Here is a 15384-nt window from a genome sequence, read left to right as displayed (position 1 = left end):
AGCTGCATTATCGCTTGGCTTCTGACATGAGCTGATAATCAGATTTTCTTGCTTAAATCCATGGTGCTCGAACAATGCTACCCACTGTCTGTGCTTCCCGATATTACCCCTAATTAGAAAGAACAGAAACACAAATCTGAATTATTTCAAAATCTGGTTTCCATGGTCAGTGGTTTGAAGGGCTTAACTTTATTATAAATAAACCTGGCTTTATTGGCTAATGAAATCTGAAATGCGAAGCCTGGGATAGAGGGAGTGTAATACTCTGATGTTTACACATCAAAATATCCAGTGTGGGCAAAGTGTTTTGTAATAAATCATTGGATAATTGAATTATGATTCCTTTGTCCAAGCACGACCTAAACCCATCACAAAGGAGAACCTGGAAGAAACTTGAGTTTATGTTTTCTTTAGAGTTAATAATATGTGTACCCATAGCTCTCAAGGAGGCACTGGCCTTTTATTTATTTTTTTCCTACTTTAGTAGTTTTTTCCTTCAATACATCAGGGCATGTAGTTATAAGTTTGTGATGGTCTGGCTCTCAGGGTATTAGTCTCAAATATTCACATTCGGCTCTTTTTGCCGTGTAGAATAATGTGTGGGTTGGAGTCTGAGTGAGACCTGAAAACCTGAAAAAATAAGATGTCAGTTGTATTTTTATTTATGGTCTTATAAAAAGAGGGTCAACGATAAGAAAGGATGCCTGACCCATCCGAAGAGTTAATTAATAACTAAGTGGAGAGAGTAACTTTGTTCTTTTCCTAAAAAAACATCAGAAGGCTAATGCCCAGAACCACTATCACATATAAAGTGCTGCTGACAATTGTAATTTTATATGTATTCATAGCTTAAAAGAGAGGGGGCTGGTGAGCGTCTGGATACAGAGCTCCAGTTTCCTTTGGCTCACCCTGTTGAGTCAGGACTAGGATTTATTCTCTTGCAAAATTAAATTAGAGAGACTCCCAACCTAGGGACAGTGGGCTCAGAGTTGAGGTGGGCCCCCCAAACAGAGATTTCTTGAAATTTTAGATATTGGTCTTTGATATTTTCAGTTCCTTCCCCTCATTCTGTTCCTGGGCTGGCATTTGGGAGATTCCTCTCTGGAGAAACCAGAGAAAAGCCCTTCTCATTCAGACACTGAGGGATTCGTTATGGGGAAGGCAGGCTCACTGCCCTGCTATAGGGAAGCCCGATAGTCAACAAGTCCTGCTCATGTGAATCCAGAGGTTGCAGTCAGCTTTTTAGTGCTTTCCTATTAAATATAAATGATTAGTCAAATTGCAAATTAGTTGTGATAAGTTTAGGTTTTGAGAAGAATATTTCTGCTGATGCAACGGTTACTAAAGCTGTTAAGAGTATTGTATGGACTATGACAACACCGGGAATAAGTTTATGATAAATCATTTTGAAATAGAGATCGTAATACTTCTAGACCTGATGATTTTCGCAGAACAAGTTTTTAAAAAAGATTGAACTCCTCTTACAAATCTGTTTCATGTAAATCTGACTTGAATTTTAAATGTAAATTTATACCATGGTATTTTTCATGTTCCCTATGATATTTCCTGTAATTTATGGCTGTCTTACATGAAACCGAAGGTGGCTTAGTGATATTCAGATAATCCAAAACACTCATTATGCAATTTTATGAAGATCCGCCTCACCCAGTGCAAATAAAATAGGGGGGCTGGTTTCATCTTCTTACTCTGTAACTCACCACAGACACTGACAAAACCAAAATACCTCTTTATTTTAGTTATAAGTGTTTGTAGCAAGTAACATCTCTTTCATTTCCGGGATAAATAAATTCACGAGATATTTTTTGGCTCAGCTGGTTGGAGAATGATGCTGGCAAAGCGGGCATCGTCCTTATCAGTACTGCCCTTATCAGAACTGATCAGTTTTACCTAGAGTGAAATAAACCGTTTCACGTACTGCATTTTGAACCCTCATATCACAAATACAGGTCTCTGGGCACCAAGTCAAGCAGACAGGAGAGGACAGCTCACCCAACTCAAGCTTTCTTACCAGAAAAGTCCATTCAAAGCCCAAGGTAATTCATCTGTTTCATGCTGGTAATATGGCTGTGGCGACCCCAGGCTCTGCCATTTCTCAGTCAAAGCTTGATCCTGGAAGTCTCGACAACATCTCATTATATCCTATTGGTTCTGAACATCAGTCCTTGTAGCCGACAGAATTTAATGTGCCGATATGCTCGGATCTGGTCATTTACTTTACTCCTGAAGTTTGGGGTAAACCATATGGACCAAGATTTGGATTCATGTGGACCCTCAAACACTTGCTCCTAAAATTAGAATAAAATCATATAGAGAATGAAAAGTGACAAATATCCTCGCCAGTGGTGGTAATAGAGGCAGTAACTCTCTTTGAATGAGAAGTCAGCTTCAGGTAAGGGAAGGGGTTGAAGCTTTACACATTAATCATTGGTCCCTCTACCCAGTTTGTTATCTATGTTGATCGGATCACAATAACTGGCTGCAGTTTATTTTACTTTAGTGGCGTATTGTCACATGGTTCAGTGGGAAGAAATAAAGGGCAGTAACCAAGGTCATATAGGGCACGATCCTACTAAATCAAATGGTAGGTAATGCTTCACGTAGAAGAAATAATGATTTTAATTCAATCTTGATATTTAGACCCTGGGTGTAATAGTCTAAGGCCATTCTCAATCACAATTCAAATATTCACTTGCTAAAATTCCATTCTTATCTTTTATGGCAGGTCTTCATGTTCACTGAAAGAATGGTTCTGGGTTTCAGTAAAACCAAGTTTAAAAACTTTCTGCCAAACAATAAGGCTGCTGAGGAAATCCAAACCTTTCTTTTTGGTCTACAGTGGTGTTCCATTTTCATTGTCATATGAGGACAGTATCCAGATAGAGGAGCTCCAATTTCTGTCCCTCTCTTTCCATCTCCTCTAATTACAGTTGCTGTTAGGTGTCCTGAAGCTGGTGCCTCCCCTAGAGATTGCTAAGAGAGAAAGAAAATATACCTTCATTGGCTACTGTACTTACAATGGTTCTTAAAACCAAGCAAGAAAACCACAGTGATCTTGGCAAGCAAACAATTGAAAAGTACAGGTGCTGGCAGTATGCACAGCCCCAAAATCAACATGACTTGGAAGGAGAGGGAGCTGGAGAACAAAGAAAGGTGCTTTTCATTCAGAGAAATTTATTTCTTTTAAATATTTGCAATCTGCAGCCGATAGCACAGGAGGCCACTTGGCGTTATTTCCCCCACAAACGGGAGAGCTGGGTGGTAATGAGCAGATGCTCGAGTGGCCTGTGGCGTGAGGTGCACCATCCGTCAAGAAGATCAATATTTACTGTTCTTGTATCTTTGTGGTGAAAGTTTACTCTTCTTAAACAAGAAAAAAAAAAGGTGAGGGTTGTGCTTTAATATATAGAACATGGTTTTGACTTCAGGCAGTAAATCAACTGAGAACAGCAAGGACTTCGCAGACAGGACAAAGTACCCCCTCCCATCCCCAGTGACCACATGTTTAGTGTTTCAAGGAGTAAAATGTGTCTGGGCTCATGACATTGATAGTCTTTTCTCCATTCATTCTTTTTTATCCCAGTTAAATCGTACCTTGATGAAAGATACAATATGAATGTAATACCATATTTCAAAAGGTGTTTTAAAATATAAATTAATCTGGTTCAACTGCAGCATGTCCTATGTAGCAGAGACTGTGCTAGGCACTGGGGTAACCAAGATGGAGAAGATGGAGTCACTGGTTTAGCTTTTTAGTGCCCCAGTTTCCATAGTTTGCCATATGTAGGTCAAAGAGAGGGTCCTGTGACATATTGGGGAAGAGATTAATAGACGATGGCTCAGACAGCCTCCTATACCACGGAAAAGATTTTATATTTTATTCTTTAGATCAAAGTGTGGCCTATGTCTTTAAGGTGCATACAAATCATTCAGAAACTTTGTCAAAATTCAGATCCTGATTTGACAGGTCTAGGTGGGGAGCTGGGAGGGGGTGCAGAAAACTTCTGTATCCAACAAGCTCCAAGTGATGTTAATGATGCTGGTCCATGGACACATTCTGAGTGATGCGAGTCTGCTTATTTGTTTTAATCAACTGTGATGCTTGTTAACCATGCACATTCCTGGGCCTCACCTTCAACTTCTTGAATCAAAACCTGCATTTTAACATGTTCTCTAGGTGATTTTTATGCATGGTAAAGTCTGAGAACCACTGTTTAAATGATGGGAAGCCATCGAACACTATTAAGGAGGCGAGTGCCACGTATATTATTATAGTCACCATATTGGGTTTCAGAAAGAGAATGTGAAAAGAGGATTCCACTGAGATGAGCTGCAAGCAGGGAATGGGCAGAGAAGCTAAGGCAGAAAGACTAGAGAGGAGGGAATGGGTCTGGAGGACATTGAAAGGGTTGGGGTGACAAGTCTTGGTTATGAGTGGATCTGGAGGTAGACGGGGTAGGAGGATGCTCGAGTGACCTTCTAGGTTCTTACTATTGCTACTGCTTCCTCTCCTTTTACAATTGTAGAAAGCTACTTCCTTTCATTTCTCTTAGCTTATCTAAAAGGATTTCCAAAGAGACTTCACTTAAGGCCAAGCATAGTATAGAAATAAAGAAAAAGCTGATAGCAGACAAGATTTATAAAGTACACCCCTGAGACTTCTTCAGTTAATCTCCCACACGCTGTCACTGGTAAGGCTGGCCTAGGCCATTCCATTTCCAGCTCACTTTCTGCCTTTTAAGAGGTATGTCTCTTCTTAAGCGTCAACCCTGAAGTTCTGTCCTGCCTCCTTGGTCAGTAGTCAGAGCAAAGGGAGACTTCCTACGCTGGTTCCTTCCTAGATCCTCCCTACTCGGTTGAAAGTTTTTAGCTTGAGATACAAGCCTTCCTTCAGGGTATGGGCGGGGCTGGCCTGGCTGTGGGGAATGATGGGATGAACACCTCACCTTTCAGGTAAAATCCAATCCCTCATGCAGGGGTGTTTGGGTCTCTTATAGAACCAGCAGGTGAACACCACCCTAAATACATAATATTCAAACAATACTATACATGAAATAATATCCGATATCCAAATAATAATAATATCCAGTCATATCCAAACAATAAAATTTATACAGAAACACTAATGGACAGTTGATACTGATTACATGTTTGCTGATTGTTTTTAAATGAAATCTAATCAGACGGTCCTTATTTATGACTTTATTTTGTATTAATTATCCAACAACTTTTTAAATCTCTTTCTCCTCTTTATTTTTGAGTTTGGTTATTTCGAGTTGAAAAAGCCTGACTTGAGACATCCCCACCTCACCCTTCTGACCCCCTTGCCTGTGCCCTCTAACCACTGACTGTGTTTGGAATAACCCCCACCCAGGAAATCACATGATTCTACCCTTTCTGCTTTAATGTCACCATGTCTCTAAAGTCATCTCTTCTGTATATAATTAGTACATTGCCCTCAGCATTTTTCCATTCCCTTTACCTTTTCTTATTTTTCTCCTTAGCAATAGAAAACTCACCATCTGATACATTATAGATGTATATGTTTGTTTCTCTGTCACCCACACTAGAATGTCCATTTCATAAGGCCAAAGACTTCATATATTGTATCCTGTTTTTAGAACAGTGTCTGCAATATCATGTAATGTGAGAAAAATTTGTTGAAGAAGCAGATAAATAATTTAATTAGCCACTTTAATGAAATATACAGGAAGGATGTGCACATACAGGTAACTGGAGTCAATTGCAATTGTTTTAGGATTGTTTCATTTAAAGAATAAAGAAGCAAAAATACTTTTTAAAATATCACCCATTAGGGAAGTAAGAATGACAGGTGGCAGAGGCTGTTTTTGGAGCTATAGACCTGATTTTGTTTTGTGTATCTTATAGCCCCACCCTCATCATGAAAGAACTGCTTTGCCCTGCTCCAGATTTATCGCTCACATGAAGAATTTCTCTGAATCTCTTAAATTTAGCAGTCTACGTTTTCTGCGTTATCCAGGTAAATTAAGAAATAATCCCAAGAAAGAGCAAGGTTTCTAAAGAAACTCTGGCATATATGTAGGTAAAAAGCATTAAAACTTTATTGAAGAACATTAGAATTGTTTTTCAAAATAGCAACAAATGAGAATTCATTGGCTTATGAAGTTGGAAAATCCAAGTGGTGGACTGGTTCAAAACATGGCCGGACCCTGGGATTCACCATATTATCCTGATTTTCTTCCTTTTTTCTTTTTTAAAATCTTTATGTTGATCTAATCCTCATTTGGGGTTTATGTTCAGGTGTAGGCTTATATGACTCTTTGAGCTTGTAATTTTTATAGAAGAAATTCCTATTTTCTCTCCATTTATAATGGTCCCCAACTCCTATCCAGCGATTCTGATTGATGAAACTTGAGTCCCAAGTTCACTCCTGGTGCATTTAGAATGTGTAGGGGAACGGAGCATACCAGTCAACTTTTGTCATCCTTGCGTTGAACCTTGAAAACTGCATTTAAATTACACAAACTATGCATGGAGTGGGAGAGCTGGTGGAGAATGGGAGGGATGGTTTTCTAAAATAAGTTAATACAGAGCAAGCAAAAAGTGTCATTTTGTGTCAAGTCAAAATGATGGGTGGTAGCATTAGTTATATTCTATACAGTTCTGGTATCATTGACCTCAGACCATTTCAATGACCTGGAAAGGTAGGTAAACTGACATGTCTAATTGCTTACCTATGAAACAAATGAAGCTTTTTAGGACAATTGATAAAACAGATGACTGCTATATTTTTGCTTAGATGATATATTATTTTATAATGTATTTATTTATGTTATTAATAAATAAGTTTATTACATATGTGTAGCTATCAGAGCCATTGAAATGTTTCCCTGATTCTATGATAGTTTAAAAGACCTGGAATAATACAATTTTATTGGGCCTTTTGAGAATCACATTGTGGTACCATTCATACTCCTCTTTCTTTACAAAAATTTGGAAACTGAGATGGGGTAATACAATCACAGGGTTCAGAAACTGGAAATATAAAGAGGCGCACAGTGGAAAGTCTTGTTCTCACCCCTGTTTCAATCTGTCCTCTTCCTCCCTGCCACCCCCTGGAAAAGAACTTTTTCCGGTTTCTTGGGAATCCTTCCACATTTTCCGTAAGCAAATAGGAGTGTGTATATGAGCAAATAAGCATGCAGGTGAGCAGCAAGCAGCATTCTTCACTTTGCTATCTTCACCTGACACTGTAACTTGGAGCTGTCTACAGCAGTACACAGAGAATGCCCTCATTCATTTTTCTTATAACTTGAGAGTCATACATATTTTTATTATACCTTAATTTATTTATCTAGTTTCCTTTGATGGAAACCCATGATTCCCCAAAAAGGACTAATGAAGTAATTAGGATATCGTATTTTAGAGCTTTGATGGCATGTATTTAAAATTATTAAAAAAATTGATCTTGTCCATTTTTGTTGGTTTTAAAGAAAGAGTAACTGAGGCTTAGTTCCATCTAACTAAAGCAATTTAATAAAACTATATGCTAACCTCTTAATTATTTTGAAAATACAATGTGGGGACAGAGAATATAATTGCCACTGTGAGTGGAAAATGTATGACATTTATTTAGTACGCTCACATTTTGAGAGTTGAGAGTATGAGTACAACTTTGAGAAGTGTGACAGTTTATAATTACATGACTTACTCTAATAGTTTTAAATTCCTTGCCATGTTGATATTTGTCTTAAATAGTGGACATAAAACCTTTAGGTATGTTGGGATTGAGGGAGCACAGAAGAGCTCCCTCAATATGAAGACAACAGGAACTCTTGAGAGATGAGGAACTCACTTGGTTTTAGTTTAGACAAATGGGAAGCAGCATTTTGGTTCTGGAAACCATGTCTGATTGAGAGCAGAGCCCTGTCAGTAGGAAGAAGGGTTGTTAGGGTTAGGCACCTGGAGGGGAGAAGAGCCAAGACTAGTTTGGTTTCCTCGTTAGGTAATAGGGAACCACTATTTTTTTTTTTCTCTCTCTCTCTTGTTAAGCAAGGTAGTGATGTAATTTAATTGTACTTCGCAGCAATTAGAGACTATGATTGAGGCGGCAAGATTGCAGACAGGAAAACCACTTTTGAGGTTATTAAAATTATCTCAGTGAAAAACAGTAAGAGCAGGTACGTGGCCGTGAAGTTAGAGGAAAGGGGATAACTGAAAGAGATGTTTAAGAGGCAACACCCACTGGACGTGATCATGGATTAAAGATGGGGATCGAGGGAGAGGACCGCATTGGGGAGGGTTCACGTATCCCTGTTTGTGACTCAGAATAAAGGTGTGAGCTGGAGAACAAAGTTATGGAGTCATAACGAGATTGTAAGGAAGTCTTTGGAGTGGATGAGATAAGAGAGGGGGAAATGTATGAGGGCCGAGACTGGAACTCAAAGGAATATATTTAAGGGGAATGAAAAGGAGAAAAGTTGAGAAGCCTTGTGGCCTAGACAAATGAGAAAAAGCAGGAGCTAACAAGGCACACTATAGTTAGAAGCGTCTAGTCTGCCATTAGATTTTTAAGTTTGAATTCCAAGGTAATCATTGACTAGTGGTGTGACCTTGGGCAAGTTACTTAACTTCTCTTCACTTTAGTTTCATTAAGTTAAAATAGGAATGCTAATATAGCTGACTCCTAGGGTTTCTTGTGAAAGGTAAATGTCACAATATAGTTAAAGTTCTTGGAATGGTGCCTGGCCCATATTAAATGCCCAGTAATCATTAGCATTACTGTTACAACATTCAAAGGAGGTCATGAGTTTCAAAAGGAGGAAAAGACTAGTTGGCATCAAATACTAAGAAACGACAATAAATGTACTAAGGATGCTCATTTGATTTAACAGTTAGGATGTGTTGGTAACATCGGCCAGAACAACTTTTTCTAGAGTCATAAAGCTCAGACTAGGCTGCTGCGATTTGAGGTTTGAAGATGACTGAGACCCTGGCTCAGTCATCAGTGTGGCTTTGTGCAAGCTGCTTAACCTTTCTGATCAATCTCTGTTATAAAGCAAGAGAAGGAGATGGGATATTCTATTCTCCATATCTATCTATCTCTATATCTCTCTATCTCTATCTCTATCTCTATCTCTATCTCTATCTCTATCTCTATCTCTATCTCTATCTCTATCTCTATCTCTATCATCTATATGTATCTATACCTATACCTATACCTGTCTATATCTATATCTATACATACATATACATACATATATATATTTTTTCAATTAACAGATGAGAACTCGAATGGTCAATCAGCAGAATATTATAGAAATGTTTTTTTTTTTTTTCCAAATGAGTGTTAACTTGACAAAATTTATTTTCCTTGGTGCTGCTTCTTTGAGAGCCAGACATATATACCAATATAGATGTAAATGCAGTCAGGACTGTGTGCATGTCTGTGTGCACACACACACCCACACAAACACTAATAATGCTCTCCAGAGACCCACAGGACAAGACTCTGCATAAGCCGATTATGCCACAGCCCACAGGTTCAGCAACCACTTACCAATAACCTACCATGTTCTGGGTGTTCTGCTAGGTGCTGAGCAGCACACAGAAAATCCTTCAGGGTGATTGTCCTTACAGATCTTGTAATTTAATTAGGAATTTACCTAGAGGACAAGGTCATTGGCTGGTAATGAATTCTATAACACAGTTTAAGAAATATTTATTAAATGCTGACTGTGTACCAAACACTGTGGTGGGTACTAGAAAGAGCTGTAAGAAAAAGGAGAATGTAAAATTATTTTGAACAGGGAGGTCTCATAAACTTTATGTTTTGTTTTGTTTTTTAATGAACTGTATTGATTGACGACAACCAGGTGATCTCAGCATGTCACAGCGGGGGGGGGGGGGTTCCTGCTTGCTGCAGGGGCCTCAATCTTTGCAGTAGGGTTTGGAATCATAGCTCAGGGAACTATGGGAGATGGCGGGCAGAAGCGTGAGAGGGAGGGCCGGGATATGGTTCTCCTGTACTTGCCCGATTTCACTTGCAAGCCGTAATTCATTCTTTCTAGAACTGAGAGTCAAGGCTTGCCCTGTTCCTAACTGTGCTTTGGGAAGCTCTCCGGGATTCCTAACCCATACCATCATTCTGCTGGCTCTGAAAGCATCCTCAGCATACAATCTGTTGTCCGGGAAAGTCTCAACACGTTTTGGAGACCCCGTGTTACAGACCATGGAGGCTTCTTAGAGAAGATTCATTTTTGCTCCTCCCAAGCATAATAAGGAGAGATGAAACGGCTTCAGAATGCCTTAGTTGGTTCAGACATACCTCACGTCAGTTTTAGAATCACGTTACAGCTGACCGTGGCGGGTGGAGCCTGACTGGGCCTTGCTTGGATAACTCCTTCTCCATTTTACTGAAGTTTTCTTGCTTTTACTTTGCCATATCCAAAGGCTCCCATTCCTCTCACATTAAAATTTGTGAGAAAACTCTCGGGCTCTGACAGGCCTCTTTTCAGGTTACTTACCCTCATGAAGCAGTGGTGGTTCCCAGTGGAACCTGGAATGCTTCTGTGCCATTTTCGCCACTTTCTTGCAAAGAGCTTGGGGCGGGATTTGCCATCCACCTATCCCTTGGTGAAAAACACTTGTCATGGGTTGACATAAATCTGCACTTGGGGGTGTGGGGGGAATTTCCAGTTGTTTGCCTTTTGGAGGGGGAGGGGGAATGATGCAAATACAAAACCCAGAGCTTAATTCTTGAGAAATTCAGGAAGCGTCTCGTAGAGGGGAGGGGGAGAAGGACATTTGTCAAAGTGCCTATGCTGCTAGTCCTCATATAAATGCTCTTTCTCTTTTGTCCCTACGGGACTCTAAAGAATACAACTCTAGCAAAAGCAAAGGAGGTGCCGGCAAGTGAATGCAGCAGTGTTTTCTAATCCATGTGGATCCAAACCACGTAAGTTTCGATTCTATAAAGAATCTCCCTTAGCATGCTGGATTAATCACATGGATTAATAAAACACAGTGGCCTTCACTCACTGGTGCCTCCTAGCTTTTGTAGTTGCTCCCCTCCTCCTCTGCCCATTTTAAATTCTATGGAACTCCGAGGGAACAAAAGAGTGGCTTTTTCTATGAGTACCACGGCCATTGGTCTATTGGTCCATCCCCACTGCAAGGTAGGCTCCCTGAATTTCTCAGTATGCAAAACTCTTGTTTGTGCCTGTATGGTAACCTGTGTGGCTTAGGGAAAACTCTGGGTGTCTTTTGGACTCTATATTCTGCATAGTTTGCTATGGGTAAAAAGTAGCACATTATAGCGTCTTCTTCTTTTTTTTTTTTCCAAGAGCAAAGACTAACTTAAAGGCAATTGGTACATGTTGAACAATATTAGATAAGGGCCTTATTTAGATGCACATCTGTTGATCTCAACTCCTTTTAGCCCCTTTAGCTTTCATAAACCTGTGCTTCCCTGTCTTCTGAGATAAGACCATTTGGCCTACATCAGATTCAACAATGACAACAATAACAACAACAGCTACTGCTTGTTGAACTTGATGGTGTGCCAGGCGTTGATTTGACACTTTACCTGAAGTATCCATTTAATCCACATAGACACCCTATGAGACATGCATATTATTATTACTATTTTCTAAGTAACCAGGATCAGGGACGTTCAGTATCTGATTGAAGTTCACGAAGTTCATGCTAAGTGATAGAGTGGACACAACTCACCAAAGTCTGTGATTCTAACTTTGGCTGCTGTTCTTCCTTGCCTGAAGCCAGTTCATTTAATCATGCCTTTAACAGTTATGTATATATCTATATATATGTGTATATTTCTAAGTTATGCTGTAAGTTTCTTAATGAATCGCGCCTTCTTCAAAATGATAAAATAAAATGGCAGACGATTTCCTATTTTGGCCCACAGCTTGTCATTGTTGTCACTTATAAGTTGTAAAGCTCTGATTAAAACCTCATAGGAAAACATCAACAGAGGGAGAAATGGATGGAGAATGAGCGAGTGAGAGTGGCTAGTAACAGGAGAAAAAGCCAAGTCTCAAAACATACCAACTTACATAGATACTTCGGCATCTTGTACTTATTTGTCTGAGTGTCAATTATGACAGGGTAAAGGAACTTCACAGACTCTCTCCTCCCTCACCTTCCCCTTTGAGTGAGAATTCTTTCTTTTGCCTCAGCCTACTTGATCTCTTCAAATTTATTGACAAAAAAGCAAAAAAAAAAAAAGAATTCTGCCTTCAGCAATGAGCTCCTTGGACTTTAATATCAGATCAGAGTTACCGGTGAACAAAGAACTGAAAAAATTGAAGCAATGGAAAAGTACCAAAAGCAAGAGAAGAAAAATTACAATTTCAAGTGGGGCCTAGAGGAAGAGGAAGAGACCCGCCCGTGGTCCCAGCTGATGTGAAGCAGAGTCTGGGGGGATTGGCATGGGGGAGTGCGAGGGGGAGAACTGGGGGACAGCTGCTATTTATATGGGGAGAGCACGAGGTGAAGAAGTAAAGTGAGAAGAAGAAAGAGAGTGAGAGAAGGAGAAAATGAGGAAGAGAGTTGGGGAAAAGAGGCTTTTAAGGAATTTGTTGTGTCTTTTGAATCTAAGTATTCAGTACTTCCTCAATAGACTGAAATTAAGATTTAAATAATTTTTAGATGCCAATTAAGTTTCATTTACGGAGGCCTCTAGGCACATCTGGGCAAAAAGGAGCCTCAGTGGTTTCCCGTCTCAGGGGCTGCATGTCTTAAAATCTCTAGGTCATGTTCATATGTGCTACCTTTTCTTGGTTCAATTTCAGCCCCATCACTGAACTATGTGGAACGTTCCAGTTGTTTCGGTGCTTCCTGTTTGCAGAGAACATGGTTTCTCTTTGTACCAGTCCTATCTACTGCAGCCTCATTGCTATCAAGTTTTTTTTAGTGTTGGTTATTTATTCCATTTACTCATCTAAAGAAGATCTTGAATTTGTTCTTGAACATTTAATCTCCTTGGAATTGTTCCTTATCTCACCTTGCCCTCGCGCCCTGTTTCGTCTCTTTTATTGGTCTTTGCCAATCTACTGGCGTTTTTCTGTAAATAAATCATTCTATATTCTTGTCCTTTCTTCTTATCCTGTCCTTTTGTAGGTTTCCATTTCTGTTCAGTAAGGCTATGTCTTTTCATAGCTATTAAGGATTTCCAGCTCTGTTTTGGTAAAATTCCCCAAATGACTAACTGCAGGAAGTTTTCTGAACTTTCAGGATGCTACCTTCTCTCCCTCATTTTTCTATATATAACTACATATCCATTTTTATATAGCATTTTATATCTATATCTATATATATAGATATAGATATATAGAGATATATATATAAATATATATATAGATAGATAGATAGATATAGATATAGATATAGATATAGATAGATATATATATTGTCTTTGAGTGAGCAGCAGTCTCTTTTTTCCTTGGTGCTTTCCAGAAGACATATGCAGGTATCATTTGCTTTTCTTCATTATTCTCTTGGAAGCTATTCTAGTCCTTTCAGGCTTTCTGCTGCCCCAGAAAAACTAAGCAGCTGGCTAGTTCCTCTCTTGTTCTCCTTCTCCCCACACCTCCCCCTACCCCTCCCCCTGCCCCCCACAAATTTTCTGTTTTCACATCAAAGACAAAGAAATGGCTCCTTTTGCTGCCCTCCTTCCCACCAAAAGTTTATGAGTACAAGGCCAGGCTTGTACCTAGGATTTAGCCTATATCCTAACCCTAGCCCTAACCCTAGCCCTAGCCCTAGCCCTAGCCCTAACCCTGACCCTAACCCTGACCATAACCCTATATCCATACAGTGCTGGCCTCTTACAGTAAGGTGAGACCTCCCTCCACTACCTGATTCTCTGATATGCATGGATTATAAGAGGAGTTACAGCTCCTGCAAGCGTTGTTATTTTCTCTGTTTTAACACTTTCATGTAGGATTTATACCTCTGGGGATAGACTGACCAACTGCCAGTCTTCTCTCTCCCTTGTACATCCAGGCAGGGTTCTAGGGCAGAGATTAGAGAAGTCCGCAATACATAGAGGTGGTTACATTTTTATTTTTATTTTTGGCCACAGACTTTGGTTCTCTTGGAAGGGAGGGTGGGGCGGACAACTATGTGGTGCAAAATGTGTCCTTCTTTTTTCTATCAGCCAGGCTTCTTTTGTTTATCAGCCAAAGTACATATCTGGTAGTGACAGTCATTTTCATTCTATCTCATTTTTATAAATGCATCTTAGAATCCAGTGTAGGGTGTCTCTCAGGCTTAGATTTTACCAAGAAGTGGGGAGGGGTTGCACCAGAGAATGACAGCTAGAAGTTTATACTATTCTTCTAATAGTGGATTTCACTTGGGATTGGTGAGATATGGAATTTTTGCCATGTAATTTTATTTACATTCCACAGCATCCATAGAGTGATAATTACAAAAGATGGGGCAGCCTGTCAGTGATGTTATGATATTCACTCGGGAGAGGCTGACCAATAAGCTGCTCCATATTTCTTATCACTTGGTAATTTATTTCTTTTTTAAACAATGAGCTTATTGCCTTTTTTGCTTATCATCAACACTTAGAATCAGACTATAAAGATGAGGAAGAATGCACTTCTATTGTTTAGTAGTTAGCAACTTTTCTTCATCCATAACTACCTCATGAACTAGTCTTCACTTCAACCTGTTCTATTCTCACTTCTGTCAAGATGGTACCTGATTTTATAGCAAGATTCACAGGACCAATGTCACCCAAGAACTTGGATACAAGAGGTCTACTGTAGTGAAACTGTGTCAATCAATGGCTAGGAGATTCTGCCTAAGAATGGCCAAACCATTGGAAATGAATATATTTGTGTGGGAGTGCCTTCTGAAGTCACTGTGGGGCTTCTTGAAGGGAATAGAAACCCTTCCTTGCTAATTACATCCGCTAGAGTCTTCCTTTATCTCAACATTCTCTGGCATGGCACAGAGATTTAGGAAAAGAATGCTTTGTTATATATGGTTAAGTACTAGTGTTTATTCATTCATATACCACACTTACATGCTACAATAAATTAGGGTAGGTTAGCCCATAGTTATAGCAGGAAAAATGTATTATTTATTTAAAGATGTAACCTTTGGCCAATTCTAATTTAATATTTATCAGTATGTATTCAGAAAAGTGATTAGTCAAAACTGTAGGTTTTCATCTGCTTCCTTTATGTTTGAAAACAACAAGATCTGTTTTCAATGACTTTTCTTGTCACTTAACACTGGAAGAATCTAATTAATAGATGCAGTTGTTTCCCTTATAGAATATTCATTACAGAAAGTGTGGCCAATGAAGTACGAGTCTTCAGATCCTCACAACTGGACAGACCT

At 39.3% G+C, this 15384-nt stretch overlaps 1 protein-coding gene across 1 annotated transcript in view; it reads left to right on the top strand.

Moving 5' to 3' along the window:
- The window catches only part of CUNH12orf42 (chromosome unknown C12orf42 homolog), a 112704-nt gene that overhangs the window by 60044 nt on the left and 37276 nt on the right, over nucleotides 1-15384 (top strand). Inside the window, exon 3 of the mRNA XM_036235877.1 lies at nucleotides 5908-6019. Coding sequence (XP_036091770.1) covers nucleotides 5908-6019 — 112 coding nt within the window. The remainder of the gene's footprint in view (nucleotides 1-5907; nucleotides 6020-15384) is intronic.

This window comes from Rousettus aegyptiacus, unplaced genomic scaffold (genome assembly GCF_014176215.1).
Source record: "Rousettus aegyptiacus isolate mRouAeg1 unplaced genomic scaffold, mRouAeg1.p scaffold_m13_p_2, whole genome shotgun sequence".
Lineage (NCBI taxonomy): Eukaryota > Metazoa > Chordata > Mammalia > Chiroptera > Pteropodidae > Rousettus > Rousettus aegyptiacus.
Note: the sequence above shows the minus strand (reverse complement) of the source record. Positions and strands in the feature narration are given on the sequence as shown.